Source organism: Schistocerca nitens, chromosome 3, assembly GCF_023898315.1.
Source record: "Schistocerca nitens isolate TAMUIC-IGC-003100 chromosome 3, iqSchNite1.1, whole genome shotgun sequence".
NCBI classification, from domain to species: Eukaryota; Metazoa; Arthropoda; class Insecta; order Orthoptera; family Acrididae; genus Schistocerca; species Schistocerca nitens.
The window spans coordinates 745,677,243-745,693,666 of record NC_064616.1 but is presented as its reverse complement, the minus strand read 5'-3'; the positions used below and the strand labels follow the sequence as shown (position 1 = coordinate 745,693,666).

The 16,424-nt window shown below is 42.1% G+C and overlaps 1 protein-coding gene across 1 annotated transcript in view; it reads left to right on the top strand.

Moving 5' to 3' along the window:
- The window catches only part of LOC126248728 (vang-like protein 2-B), an 84,024-nt gene that overhangs the window by 25,354 nt on the left and 42,246 nt on the right, over positions 1-16,424 (top strand). Inside the window, exons 5-6 of the mRNA XM_049950045.1 lie at positions 7,076-7,228; positions 16,201-16,410. Coding sequence (XP_049806002.1) covers positions 7,076-7,228; positions 16,201-16,410 — 363 coding nt within the window. The remainder of the gene's footprint in view (positions 1-7,075; positions 7,229-16,200; positions 16,411-16,424) is intronic.

Sequence of the window (16,424 nt, the reverse complement as noted above, 5' to 3'; positions counted from 1 at the left end):
TCCAGGGCCTCGCTGCGATGGAGCACTTCCTTTCACGCCGATCACCTGCCACCCTACCTAAAACCTCTTTCCTCATCACCTTAGCAAGCTTCATCCTGACCCACAACTTCTTCACTTTTGAAGGCCAGACATACCAACAATTAAAGGGAACAGCCATGGGTACCAGGATGGCCCCCTCGTACGCCAACCTATTCATGGGTCGCTTAGAGGAAGCCTTCTTGGTTACCCAGGCCTGCCAACCCAAAGTTTGGTACAGATTTATTGATGACATTTTCATGATCTGGACTCACAGTGAAGAAGAACTCCAGAATTTCCTCTCCAACCTCAACTCCTTTGGTTCCATCAGATTCACCTGGTCCTACTCTAAATCCCATGCCACTTTCCTTGACGTTGATCTCCACCTGTCCAATGGCCAGCTTCACACGTCCGTCCACATCAAACCCACCAACAAGCAACAGTACCTCCATTATGACAGCTGCCACCCATTCCACATCAAACGGTCCCTTCCCTACAGCCTAGGTCTTCGTGGCAAACGAATCTGCTCGAGTCCGGAATCCTTGAACCATTACACCAACAACCTGAAAACAGCTTTCGCATCCCGTAACTACCCTCCCGACCTGGTACAGAAGCAAATAACCAGAGCCACTTCCTCATCCTCTCAAACCCGGAACCTTCCACAGAAGAACCCCAAAAGTGCCCCACTTGTGACAGGATACTTTCTGGGACTGGATCAGATTCTGGATGTGGCTCTCCAGCAGGGATACGACTTCCTCAAATCCTGCCCTGAAATGAGATCCATCCTTCATGAAATCCTCCCCACTCCACCTAGAGTGTCTTTCCGCCGTCCACCTAACCTTCGTAACCTCTTAGTTCATCCCTATGAAATCCCCAAACCACCTTCCCTACCCTCTGGCTCCTACCCTTGTAACGGCCCCCGGTGTAAAACCTGTCCCATGCACCCTCCCACCACCACCTACTCCAGTCCTGTAACCCGGAAGGTGTACACGATCAAAGGCAGAGCCACGTGTGAAAGCACCCACGTGATTTACCAACTGACCTGCCTACACTGTGAAGCCTTCTATGTGGGAATGACCAGCAACAAACTGTCCATTCGCATGAATGGACACAGGCAGACAGTGTTTGTTGGTAATGAGGATCACCCTGTGGCTAAACATGCCTTGGTGCACGGCCAGCACATCTTGGCACAGTGTTACACCGTCCGGGTTATCTGGATACTTCCCACTAACACCAACCTGTCAGAACTCCGGAGGTGGGAACTTGCCCTTCAGCATATCCTCTCTTCTCGCTATCCGCCAGGCCTCAATCTCCGCTAATCTCCAATTTCTATTTGCCGCCGCTCGTACCTCACCTGTCTTTCAACATCACCTTTGCCTCTGTACTTCCGCCTCGACTGACATCTCTGCCCAAACTCTTTGCCTTTACAAATGTCTGCTTGTGTCTGTGTATATGCGGACTAAGGTAAGTCTTTCCGCTCCCGGGATTGGAATGACTCCTTACCCTCTCCCTTAAAACCCACTTCCTTTCATCTTTCCCTCTCCTTCCCTCTTTCCTGACGAAGCAACCGTTTGTTGCGAAAGCTAGAATTTTGTGTGTATGTTTGTGTTTGTTTGTGTGTCTATCGACCTGCCAGCGCTTTTGTTTGGTAAGTCTCATCACTTTCTTTCTTTTTAGATATACTTTACCTTTTAAGTTACTTACCACTAAATGCTAAAATTGGGATGTTCCAAATAAGAATATTTGTTATAAATATGATCAGTGCAACATGTAACATGAACCAAACCATCATGCTATATTCCGTAATCTTGTTTCGGGTTCCATAATCTTGCTTCGGAGAATGATTTATAGAAGATTTTTTTCTGATTATAGTGTCATTGTTATATTTGATTCCTGCATCTGAACATAATGCGAGATATTTTTCAGCAGATGATTAGCCTTTCAGATTTGGTTGCTGGAGATGTGCTGTCATTAATGACATTAAAATGCTATTGAAATAGTATTAGCAAATTGTAAATTGCTAGATGTTGCTGAACTTGGTCAGTTGATAAGGGGGAATGACTTTAGCCTTAGCAAGCAACATGACCCAATGGTCAAGACACTATACATGTTCCGTAAAATTTTGGATGAACTGCCGGACATGTGTAACTTGGCGGTGTCATATTTCGGCACAGAGTCTTCTGGCTATCTTCAGGTGAATACACGATGCATGTTCTGGTGGGGTCTTAAATATGTGATCTCAGTGCATTTTTGTCATTATTTACCTGAAGATGTCCAGAAGACTCTGTGCCAAAATATCATGGCAGCAAGTTGCAGACATCTGGCAGTTCGCCCAAAATTTTATGGAACCATCTGTATTCCATTAAAGTTTTAAATTTCACAGTATACATGTGTTTGGGACAGGGCTCAAATCCCTATCTGGCCATACTGACTTCAGTTTCCATAATTTCCCTACACGACTTTAATAAAATGCTGAAATAGTTTTCTTGTGAAAGGCCATGGCTGTCTTCCCACCCTATCTTTGTCCCGTCTTAGCTCTGTGCAGAGTCTCTAATGACTCCTTTGCTTCAAGGCATTAAGCCTTTTTTCTTGGTTATCACTCTCAACAATCTTCCATTGACAAATGCTGTGTGTTGTTAGGTTCATTGTTAGTCACAGATGTTTACAGAAGCATAAACACCACTTTTGGTGATTATACAGAAACATGATGCCTTTGCATCAGTAAACACTACTGCGTACATGTCATTGAGTACTGTTTGCAGGTAGATGACTCTAGTTACACATGAGAGTAAATGGTAAATAACTGTGGTAACTAATTGAAATAATACTACAGACTCAATAAGAGGGCGAAACTTGAAAATGTCCAATAGTAACAAAGACTGTTACAGAAAGAGTAACATAAACCAGTACTGGCCACATCTAGATTATGTTAGTTAGGTTTTCTGGCTGTGTATTCATGTTAGTAACTGCTTGAAAATGATTCTGATAATGTTATATCATATGTAAGATAGCCTTCATGAAATTTAGTGCCAAAGGAATGATTTGCATGTTTGGTCTCTGTAAAAAGGTCAGACAAACTGGCCACACTCTGGCATGTATTTCCCTGCTTCAGGCAGTATAACTGAAAAATATTCATCTACACATGCACAGAATATTCCACAAGCCACCATATGGTGCATGATGGAGGGTACCTTGTATCACTACAAGTCGTTTCCTTTAAATAGAGTGAAGCAAAAAGACTGTCTATATTCCTCTATACAAACCCTAATTTATCTTATCTTGTCTTTGTGGTCCTTACACAAAATGTATGTTGGTGCCAGTAGAATCATTCTGCAGTCAGCTGCAAATGCCAACGAAGCGCCTCCATAGTAATTGCATGCTGATCGAACCTATCGGTAACAATCTAGCGGTACGCCTCCAAACTGCTTCAGTATCTTGCTGTAATTTGACCTGGTGGGGATCCCAAAAACTCGAGCAGTACTCACAAATGGGTCGCACTAGCATTCTATATGCGGTCTCTCGTATAGATGAGCTACACTTTTCTAAAATCCTCCCAATAAACTGAAGCGAACTATTCGTCTTCCCTAGTACCGACTTTATCTGCTCCTTCCATTTCATATCACATTGCAGTGTTATGCATAGATATTTAATCAATGTGACTGCATCAAGTAGCACACCACTAATACGGTGTTAAAGGGAACATTTTTCCTATTCATATGCATTAACGTACATAAACACTTGCCTTCAAGGACAGGGACCGATGACCGTGGCAGTCTGGTCCCTTTAATCCCACAAACCAACCAACCTTAAAGGTCAACATATTGTGTTCCGTTACTGAAGTAGTCTTAGTCGCGTACGTATCTGGAAACATATGCTCAGAACTATAAGTCTCCAGTGTGGCACCATGTCAAATGCTTTCCAGAAATCCAGGAATATGGAATCTGCCTGTTGTCCTTCATCCGTAGTTTGCTGGATATCAGGCAAGTGAAGTTTTGCATGAGTGGTACATTCTGAATCTGAGCTGATTTGTGAACAGAAACTTTTCTGTCCCAAGGAAATGTGTTATATTCGAACTTAGAATATGCTCAATAATTCTGCAACAAATCAGTGTTAAGGATACTGATCTGTAATTTTGCATGTCCTTTCTTTTACACGTCTTGATCATGGTGCCCCACAAAGGAGTTTACACTGTTTGAACTTTAATAACTCAAACAAAATAACAAAAACTGTGAAATTTAAGTCACATGGATGGTCACGTCATTACGGAGGATGTTTTATAGTTGAAGGTGTCAAAATGTCCCCATCAGCAGCAGTATGGCATCTGCAGTGCTGCAGAACAGATTGACACAAGTGTTATGGAATGGATTCATGGGCAGTCACAATCACCTCTCTGTCATCGAGCATATGTGGCTTTGTGTTGTTGACGCTGTTATTCAGAGCTCCTCACAGTAAGAAACGTATCAGTATGAGATTGGCAGAGCTGAATGGAAACACAACCCCTCTTCATCGTCTCAACAAATGTTTCACACAGGAATTGCCACACAGCATGGTGATAATGTGACAGTGCACCATCTTGTTGAAAAGCAACAGTCTTCCCCTTGGTACCAGTGGTGAACAGCTGGTACAATTTGTTTCCGCAACATGGAAAGCTACTTTACACCTGTCACTGTTCCTTCAAAAAAGAATGGCCTACAGGTCCTCTGACGGACATACCACGCTATACTGATAACCCAGGAAGATTAACACCTAATTTTTCCATAAATTGGGAATTATGTCTTGCCCAGTACACACAGTTGTGGTGATCGATTGTTCCATCCAATTTAAATGTTACGCCATCAGACCAAACAATGACATTATTGCAGATCCAGTCACAAAATTCATGACATCTATCCAGATTGTCCTCATTCATCATGTGAAGCAACCTGGGAATGTTGTATTTAAACTGTACTTGTTTTAAAATGTGGTGAACACTTGATTTGCTTAAACCTGGTTCACACGCAGCTTGCCGTATGGGCTTCTTTGAGGATCTTGTGAAAGCTTGTACCGCAGCGTCCACCACTTTTTTGTCCACTTCTGATTTCTTCCTGCCACATTGTCCCATCTTCAGATCACACGCACTTCCTTCTCTCACAAACATGTCTTGTAATTTCATTACTGTCACATGTGATGGTGGTGCAGTATCAAACTCTGTCTGCCATCGTCTCTGCACTACTTTCATATTTTTAAAATTCTAATAACACTTTAAAATAAATTTTCTTTGCTCTGTGGGCAATCTTGTTGTTATAAGTAATTACCGGCAACTGAAAATGAACAAAAGAAACAAATGAATGGCTACACACACTAGTCATGAGAGCACCATATAATCCCAGTTGGATCAAGTTTTTTCAGTTGCTTCTCAGTGCCAGGAATGCCTGTTACTCTGCCTTCTGTGTTGGAATCTGTGTGGCTGTCAAACAATGATATGTCTGTATGATCCTCCTGTGTGAATGATTTCTTATGAGTGAAATTTAAAACTTCAGCTTTCTTTTTGCTGTCCTTTATTGCCACAGAGACTGGTCAATAAGTCACTGGATAGAAGCCTTCAGCCAGCCTAGTGCTTTTACATAGGACCAGAATTTTCTAAGTTTCCCAGCAAGATCTTTATCTAAGGTATGGCTGTGGAAATTGTTGTATGCTTTTGCATTGATCTTTTTGTAGATGCATGAACTTGTAACTTTTGTCTGTTATCATTTCCACATTCTTTTTTGAACAGTGTGTGCAACAATCTCTGTTTCCACAGTATTTTCTGAATTTTGTTACTAACTCCCCGTGGGTCTTTTCCATTTTCAATCCACTTATTTGGCACACGTTTCTCAAGAGCACGATCTACAGTCAGTTTAAACTTTGCCCATTATTCCTTCATTTCCATCATATCAGAACTAAATGATGTTCATTCCTTGTGTAAGTAGGATTCTAACAACTACTCACCTGCTCTTTCAAGAATAAATTCTCTCAGTAAAAACAAATGAATAGCTACACGCACTAGTCATGAGAGCACCCTATAATCACAGTAAAAATGTTTGATGATTAAGTTGAGTTTACCTAGGTAGATTACACAAATCCAGAAAACTTGGCAGTTAGACTCAATGTTGACCTCAATAGACAAAATTTTTTGTTGGCTGCAATTAACACCCACCCTTCTATAGTGTCTAATCCATCTTTTCGATACATGTTTCATGCCCCATTAAATGTTTTAGAGTGTTCTACTTCAGGTTTCATCCAGATCTCCATTTATAGTTTGAGTATGACAAGTTTCCTAGGGGATAGTAAATTGCATGGCATCTTAGCGTAGAAGAAAACTATATTTCTTTTCTCAAGTGTTAGATAAGTCAGGAGAAATATTACCCATTAGTTTTTTTCAGCCATATAACTTTTCGCGACTGTCATGCGTAATAAGAAAAATTAGATAAGATCCAAAGAAGAGCAGCATGTTTTATTATAGGTCCATTTAGTAACCGTGAAAGAATCGCAGAGATGTTCAGCCACCTCCAGTGACAGGTGCTGCAAGAGAGGCATTCTCCATCACTGTGTGGTTTACTGTTAAAGTTGCAAGAGCATACATTCCTAGAATAGTCAGCCAATATATTTCATGTAAAGGCCATGAAAGTAAAATCTGAAAGATTTGAGCTCATACAGAGGCTTACCGACAATTGTTTTCCCATAAATCATTTGCGACTGAATTGGAAAGGGACAAAGTGCCAGTGGTTCACAAAGTACCCTCTGCCCTATATCCTAAGGTCACTTGCAGAGTATTGATGCAGATGTGGTAGTAAAGTTATCACCAGTGCACAATCTTGTTTCTTCATAATCAGTAGCCCTATGTGTAAACTCGTAAATTTTAATGCAGAGTGAAATGGTTTTAATTTTATTAAGAAGATATTGACACACCTTGTTCTGCATTAATGCTGTACAGTGAATTATATTACTTTCAGTAAATTTACTTATTTTGATCAATTGTTGCACTATACAATATCATAATTATCATGTAATAATGGTAATGCTTTTTTTAAATTACTTCCAGGTCACAGAGGGTGGACTGACAGGTGGAGAGGCAGTAGAATACAGAGGTCTTGTATCTTATGCTGGAAGTTTGACGGACACACTGTTGTTCATTCACTATTTGGCTGTCGTATTAGTAGAACTTCGACACTTGCAGCCTATGTATTACATTAAGGCAAGTATCTTTTGTTAATTAAAATAAGTCTCATTAGAATTTCATAATGTAGTTGTGATGATTAGTCACTAATTGTTAAGTCAACTATGCACCAGAGCTGCATTAATTCCTTCAGTCTGGTGAGGCTAAACATTATTTGAATAGCTTTTCCTTGATTGGTTAGAGGAACACCAGACCAATTCCAGGTCATTAAATTACACACGACAGCTCACAGTATTTCGCACACTCAAACGGCAGCTGGAAGGGAACGTCCTTTCATTGACTACACATTGCAGTGAATCCTAAATTGCCCCATTTACAGAGTGGGAGCTCCTTAGTGCCCTTGTACATTGCCCCGACACAGCTCCTGTGCCTAATCGCATCCACAGCCAGATGATTATACATCTCTCGTCTGACTACAAGGGACACCTTCTCATCATCTTCAACCGGCTCTGGTGCAATGGCATCTTGCCATTGCAATGGTGAGAGAGCACCATCATTCCGGTGCTCAAACCCGGTAAAAACCCACTTGATGTGGATAGCTCTCGGCCAATCAGTCTCACCAATGTTCTTTGTAAGCTGCTGGAACGTATGGTATGTCGGTGGTTGGGTTGGGTCCTGGAGTCACGTGGCTTGCTGGCTCCATGTCAGGGCAGCTTCTGCCAGGGTCCCAGGGTCGCTCTACCACTGATAATCTTGTGTCCATCGAGTCTGCCATCCGAACAGTCTTTTCCAGACGGCAACACCTGATTGCCGTCTTTTTTGACTTACGTAAAGCATACGAAACGACTTGGCGACATCATATCCTTGCCACATTGTATGAGTGGGGTCTCTGGGGACCACTTCCGATTTTTTTCCAAAGCCTCCTGTCACTCCGTACTTTGTGTCCAAGTTGGTGACTCCCATAGTTCCATCCATATACAGAAGAATGGAGTCCCGCAGGGCTCTGTATTGAGTCTATCTCTATTTTTAGTGGCCATTAACGGTCTAGCAGCAGCTGTCGGGCCCTCCGTCTCACCTTCTCTGTATGCAGACGACTTCTACATTTCGTACTGCTGCTCCAGTACTGTTGTTGCTGTGCAGCGCCTCCAGGGAGCCATCCACAATGCGCAGGCATGGGCTCTAGCCCACGGCTTCCAGTTCTCAGCCGCAAAGTCGTGTTTCATGCACTTCTGTCGGCACTTTACCTTATTGATGATCCACTCACTGCAGGGGAGACATATCAGTTCCTAGGACCAGTTTTCGATGCTCGATTGACTTGGCTCCCTCATCTTTGTCAGCTTAAGCAGAAGTGCTGGCAGCACCTCAATGCCCTCCATTGCCCCAGCAACACCAATTGGGGTGCAGATCACTGTACGCTGGTGCAGCTGTACAGAGCCGTTGTCCAATCCTGAATTGACTATGCAAGTGTGGTTTATGGTTCGGCAGCACCTTCACCATTGCATTTACTCAACCCTGTGCACCACTGTGGGGTTAGACTAGCGACAGGAGCTTTTAGGACGAGTCTGGTGACCAGCGTACTGGTGGAGGCTGGTGTCCCTCCACTGCAGATGCGCAACTGCTACCAGTTACCTAGCACACATTCATAGTTCCCCTGAGCATCCGAATTACTGTCTCCTTTTTGTGACCGCAGCAGTCCATCTCCCGCATCAGTGACCCTGATCGGGGCTAACGATTGTGGTTTGTGTGTGTTCCCTTCTCTCCGAACTGGAGTCCTTCCCTTTACCACCTCTACTTGCAGTCCGTTCACGTACACCTCTATGGTGTACACCTTGGCTGCAGCTTCGTCTGGACCTTTCGCATGGCCCTAAGGAATCTGTTAACCCCACCGCTCTCCGCTGTCACTTCCTCTCGATTCTTGACGTGTTCCGGGGCTCTGAAGCGGTTTACACCAATTGCTCAATGGCTGGTGGTCATGTAGGCTTTGCCTATGTTCATGGAGGACATATTGAGCAGCACTCATTGCCAGTCGGCTGCGGTGTTTTCACTGCAGAGCTGGCGGCTATCTCTCGTGCTCTTGAGTACATCCGCTCATGCCCTGGTGAGTCATTTCTCCTGTGTATTGACTCGTTGAGCAGCCTAAAAGCTATCAACCAGTGCTACCCTCGCCACCCTCTGGTAGCGTCCATTCAGGGGTCCATCTATGCCCTGGAAGTCCCGCTGTTCCGTGGTGTTTGTGTGGACAGCAGGACACCACAGAATCCCCAGCAATGAACTTGCTGACAGGCTGGCCAAACAGGCGAAGCGGAAACCGCTTCTGGAGATAGGCATCTCTGAAGCTGACCTGCGTTCTGTCTTACACTGCAGGGGTTTCCGGCTTTGGGAGATGGAATGGCATAACAGTATGCACAACAAACTGCATGTCATTACGGAGACTATGAATGTGTGGAAGTCTTCCATGCAGGCCTCTCGCAGGGAATCAGTTGTCCTCTGCTGGCTCTGCATTGGCCATACGTGGCTAACGCATGGTTACCTACTCCGTTGCGAGGACCCACCTCACAAGGGGAGGCCGCCAATTGTGAAATTCAGATTCGATTCATACTGCGCATAATAAAAGCTCATGGCCAGAGGTGTAATGTGGCAAAGCACCAAGATGCACTTCTCAGCCGTTGTCGAGAAAATCGACAGTTAAAAGAAACCGTTGCGGTGAAATACTCTCTACGATTAATAACTTTCTACAGCGTCGTGGTGCAGCGGTAAGCGCTCGGCTTCGTAATCCAGAGGTCGCCGGATCGAATCTCGCACCATGCAACTTTTTTTTTTTAGTATTTGTTTTTTGTAATTCAAATATATATATATATATATATATATATATATATATATATATATATATATATATATATATATATAAAATTCCCGGCAATCAGTTGCAACAATTATGCATATAATCATTATGTTTTCCGTAAACAAAGTTGTATTTTACAAATGTTATTAATTGTCTTCATAATGTTAACCACGTATAGTTAACGGAAGACATAGAAACGATATTCCGAAACGAATACGTATAGCGTAAAGTCAAACGTTCGAATTAGAATAGACACCCCACGAACACAAATTTGCTGTGGCAGGTATGAAATATAAACTCCGTTACTCGCTCGTTACACTTGAAGAACAGATGTTGAATGGGCCGAAACGAGCCGCCGCATAACTAGCGTAGTTGCCTGCTAACTTCGAAAGAAGGTAGATGTGGTCCCTAGCGCAACTTACAACATCGTCGAAAATCAGTGCGGACGGGAGAGCTTTGGTACACCCTATTAAACAAACGGAAAAATGGAGGCGGTACAATTGGAGAGCGATCCGCCTTCACCAACATGCATAAGCAAAATGATGTCACTTACTAAACGAAAGCGCTGGCAGGTCGATAGACACACAAACAAACACAAACACACACACAAAATTCAAGCTTTCGCAACAAACTGTTGCCTCATCAGGAAAGAGGGAAGGAGAGGGAAAGACGAAAGGATGTGGGTTTTAGGGAGAGGGTAAGGAGTCATTCCAATCCCGGGAGCGGAAAGACTTACCTTAGGGGGAAAAAAGGACGGGTATACACTCGCGCGCGCACACACACACATATCCATCCACACATATACAGACACAAGCAGACATCTCACAAGCAGACATATATACAAAAAGCTAATTATAAAAAAAAATTGCATGGCGCGAGATTCGATCTGGCGACCTTTGGATTACGAACCCGAGCGCTTACCGCTGCGCCACGACGCTGGAGAATGTCAATAATCGTAGAGAGAAATTTCACCGCAACGGTTTCTTTTAACTGTCGATTTTCTCGACAACGGCTGAGAAGTGCATCTTAGTGCTTTGCCACATTACACCTCTGGCCATGAGCTTTTATTATGCGCAGTATGAATCGAATCTGAATTTCACAATTGGCGGCCTCCCCTTGTCAGTGTCACTGTGGCTCCCAAATGACAGTCATCCATCTCTTGCTGGACTGCCCACTTTTAGCCGCTCTGCGGGAGGCTTTTAACTTTCCCAGCACCCTGCTTTCCGTGTTGCCTCCACAGCAGCTTTAGTCTTACGTTTTATCCGTGAGAGTGGGTTTTAGTGCATGTCCTTTGTCCCTTTGTGTCCTCCACCCTAGTGCTTTTAGGGTGGAGTTTTTAGTGTGTTGCAGAGTGGCTGGCTTTCCCTCTTTTATCTCATGGTTGGCCAGCCACTGTAATCTGCTTTCATGTTTTACTCTCTTCTGTTTCTAGTGTCTCTCTGTTGTTTTCTTGTCCTCTTTTGTTCCTTTTAATGTTGGTTGCCTTCCCTTTGTTCATGTTGATTTTCCTTTCTTTCTGTTTTGTGTAATATGTTTCATCCATTTTATTCCCACACTTGTGGCATTGTTTTATTATGAACAAGGTACCGATTACCTCGTAGTTTGGTCCCTTCTCCTGCCTTTTAACCAACCAACCACCAACAGCTCGCAGTATAATGGATGTGAACCCTTCACCACCTTGGTTTCGTGCAGTGGCCTGTGTTCACCTTACACTTGATTCACTTCCTAAGGAACTACTCCAGACTTGCCTCTATTACCGTTCCTTGGCCTTTGCATAGAATTTCGTGATAATACCTTTGTGAGCACTGATGGCTCTCAGACTGGCTGCGGAGTTGGGTGTGCCTTAGTCATTGGCACTGACAATTTTCAGTATCGGCTTCCAGAACTCTGCTCAGTATTTACAACAGAGCTCTTTGCCCTGTATCTGGCCACATGGTACATCTGGTGATACAGGCTTTTCAATTGTCATTTGATTCAACTCTCTGTCCCCTTCAGAGCCTGTGTTTACTGTACACCATCCATCCCTTAGTGCATTGGTTCCAGGAAAGCGTGCTCACTCTTGGTGGAGCCACTGTGAGGTTCATGTGGGTCCCTGGTCACGTCGATATGACTGGAAACGAGGCCGCTGCTGCTGCTGCCAAGGCTGCAGTCCTCTTACCTCGGCTCGCTAGTTCTTTTTCTCCCTCTGATGATCTCTGTGTTGCCATCTGTCAGCGGATGGTGTCACTTTGGGATTGCCACTGGTCCTCCCTTCATGGGAATAATCTCCAGGGAGTTAAACCTCTCCCTGCGGCTTGGTCGACCTCCTCTTTGCCCTCACGCCTTAATGAGATCATTTTAGGTAGGCTGTGTACTGGGCGCTGTCTTTCAGCCATCACCAAGTGTTGAGCCCCCACTACTTTGTGTCCATTGTCATCAACCTTTGACGGTTAGCCATTTCTTAATGGAATGCCCTTTTTTAACCACTTATGTTTTAATTTATGTTTGCCATCTGAGTTATTGGCTGCTTTAGCAAATGAGGCACGTTTTGTTGACTGCATTTTACTTTTTATCTGTCCTAGCAAAGTGGCGACTATATTTAAATTTATAGTTCAGGACCTCCATTGTTTCTATGGCATATTTTGTGGCCCTTTCTCCAAGAGGAAGTCAATGTTTTTTAGGTTTCTTTCCTTCCGTTGATTGGGCTTAATGTGTAGTTGCTTTTAACTCCTTTTTCATCTTCATATTCTATGGTTCTGCCTGGGCACATATGACTTTAGTTGTTTTTGTGCCATAAAACAAACAGCTCACTATGATTTTACTTCATCATTTTTGTATGTAAGGAATGTTGCTGAAAGTTGGTAACTGTGGCAAAATTTGATAACTTGAAATCAATAAATACCACATCACACACACATCACATTGGGGATTAATTTTTGTATAGCAAAGACACTGAAACAACTGTGGACTATTTTTTCATTGATTGTAAGTGTACTAATTATCTGATATAATTTTACCTTCACTGAATGTAAGTGTACTAATTACCTGATATAATTTTACCTTACTGTATGGACTTCTTAAGTTGCCGCTAAGTGTAATGATTATTGCTTCCCATGTCCTCGGTTTTATTTGTTTTGAAACCCTATCTATTTCATAAATGTATGAACCAGGAAACTGAATTGAAGGGCAGGCCACAGTGGCACTATCATGTTTATACCCAAGAACAGGGTGGGAATATAAATTTCAGTACTTTTACAAATGTGACTCAGGTACAGAAGTCATTTATTAATAATTCATAATTAAATGCTCATGTAAAACAAGAATGCAAATGAGACCTACAGTATATTTATGTGACCATAGCTGGCAGCATCGGTAGAATGACCCACCATGGAGATGTTACTATCTTCCTTAGCTGTGTCTCTCGAATCATTGTTTGCTATTTGGTGTGGACATTAATGACAACTCTGTGTTTGCGTCATTACTGACTAGTATTATTATTTTCAATATGTCAAAAATCCGCCTGAGCTGTGGAATGTTACTGGTCTTTACCCAGGTTTCAGCTAGAGTGATCTAGCCTTCTTCAAAAGCATAAAATAAACTAATACATGCCAGAATAAGGCACGGTCCAACATAAAAAGCTAAAGTACCATGGTACCGTGTCAAGCTACGTTACTTAGCTGAGGAACAGCCCCAGCTCCACTTTGTGGAAAGCGGTCGGTTAGCTGCGGATGCTATGTTAGAACTGACTGTGGCACATGGATGTGTACCGAGCAAGACGATGGATCACGCGCATGCACGCACGGAAAGTCAAAGGTGCCTGCCATTGGCTGTCTTTATGTTATGTACTGGGAAATTACCTATAGTTAAACCGTAAATTTGTGAGAGAACAAGGCATTAAGTAGATAGAATCCTGATAAGCATTAACTGTAAACTGATACTTTATTAACTGATGAGAAATTTACTTAGACAATAAGTTGTTAGATTAAAACCGCGTATGATCACCACTGTGTTGTATGGTTCTGCACGAGTTCATGCGGGGGATGAACAAGGTTGTATGTCCGTAACGCGAGAACTTCTCAGGGTTAGGAGAAGGCAGAAATAAAATAATTTCAATTATACATGGAGTAATATGTCAGTTTGTTAATGTGAAATTTGACTAAGGTTGAAAACTTGTAGTCACAAGGGTGACGTGGAATAAAACTCACCTGCGCGCCACAGTCAGTTCTAACGTAATGTTGGCAGCTAACCGACTGCTTTCCACGAAGTGGGAGTAGGGCTGTTCCTCAGCTAAGTAACATAGCTTGACATGGTACCATGGTACTTCAGCTTTTTATGTTTGACCGTGCCTTATTCTGGCAAGTATTAGTTTATCTTTTGCATCTGAAGAAGGCTAGATTACTCTAGCTGAAACCTGGGTAAAGACCAGTAACATTTCGCAACTGAGGTGGGTTTTTGACATATTAATTTATCACAGTTGCTGACAGGGTTGCAACATGTTAAAAATTGTTAGATTATTATTTTCAGCTGCCTAATCCATCAGTGCTCGCGCTGTTTTCTGTAGTCACAGTAACAAAAGCATCAACTGTTAGTATTTCAGCTCCAAGAGCTGCAGATGCTTGACTATTTTGATTGGAGATTTTATTCTTTGAAAGATTCCAGGTCAGTGCTGTGGGATTTAGGTCTGGATGGTATGATAGCAATTGTAGGTGAACAAAGCTGTTTCCTTGCAAAATTTTGTGTCTGGAATAAACATGAGAAGGTTTTTGCTCCTTAACCAAGTTCAACTTTTTTTATATCTGGCTCAGGATGTATGGGATGCTTGGCCAGCCAGGACTGCATTTCACTTTCTAGTGAACTATAGGGAGAGGGTTTACTCTCTTGCTTGTTGTGATATGGAGCATTATCAAAGCTATACTTCTAGGACGTATACTTGGAATAATCTGGATATCTGTGTATCTTGTTAATAATTTTGGTTTGTCAATTTCTGAATGATAGTACAATGTTTTGCATTTTGAATCATATATGAGAAGTGATCCGAGAACAGAATCCATGTCACCGCCTGTGTGCATAGCAATTAAAACAGACTGGCTATTTTGTTTGACAATTCTAATTGTACACTGTCGCTTTGCAAATATTTATTTGAAGAAATGTTGTGGGTTTGAATCCACATTTCTTCTAAATAAACCACTTGCTGCGTTGGTTATTATGCTCCATTTTTTCTGTAAATATCTTGTTTGCACATGAGTATTCATTTATTTTGGCAACTTTGAAAATGAAATATTTTAATAGAAAGAACAATTTCTATTATAGTTCACTTGTTAATCTTGAAGTCAAGTGCTGTGAAGTTTTCACAAATTTGGCATTTTTTGTGTTCATAATAATGCAGAAATTGCTGCCCAATGACACATATATTTCTATCCACAAATGAGTATTTATTGTGTGCACTACTTCTTTTGGAGTAAATCTTGAATATCATTGTACTTGGTATCGTGTTCCTCCTCGCATAATTTGTAAGTAGTCAGGGTACTCAGTATCAACATTTTGTTTGCAATTGCACCTCCTTCTCCGTCAGCACTGTCACATTTTTCTCCTTTTTAATGTCAGTAAATTTGAAGACATTGACAGCAATCCATTATACCTGAGTAGGAAGACATTTTCTGCAGTCACATCCCAAAATTTTACTCTGAGTTAATGATGTGCACTACTTTTGAACTGGAATGTGGCGGTACCTAGTCTTGTGACCAAGTTATTGTTTGCTGTGACCATGTTTGTATTTCTCTGTGTCAAATAATAGTAATTGTGGTGCATCACATTTCTCATGGCAAAAACAATGAATATTGGAATACCTTTCCCTAGAAGTAAATTCTTATGACTACCAGAAACATAAGCCAGGCAGTAATAGCAGTAGAAATGAGTGACCTAATGGGTATACGTAAATCAATTGATGGAAGCTGCTGGTAAGAATTTTTGTGGGCCGAGACTATGATAAATTTCTGAAATGTACAAAAATGTAAAGGTGTAACAAACTTGGACTCTCTTATGACCTAATCTGTGACTGCATTTTGCACCTATTTATTATCTTTCTGTATTTTTGTCTGTATCAGTATCCTGCTAGTATAACATGCTGTTTAATTTGTGTCCCATAGCCAAGTTGCATTTGATCATAAATTGTGATGTACATTGGATAATTCAGTGCTTCTCTAATTGTTCACCCATATGTCATTTCTAGATTGTACGAAGCCCTGACGGTGAGAGCCGTTCCTATGCTATTGGACAGCTAAGCATTCAGCGTGCAGCTGTTTGGGTGTTAGAACATTACTACACTGATTTTCCTATATATAATCCATATCTGGAACGGTTACCAGTTTCAAAGTCGCACAAAAGTGGCTCAAGTTTTAAATTCTATGATGTAGATGGAATCAACAACACTTCAGTGCAGGTAATTACTATAAT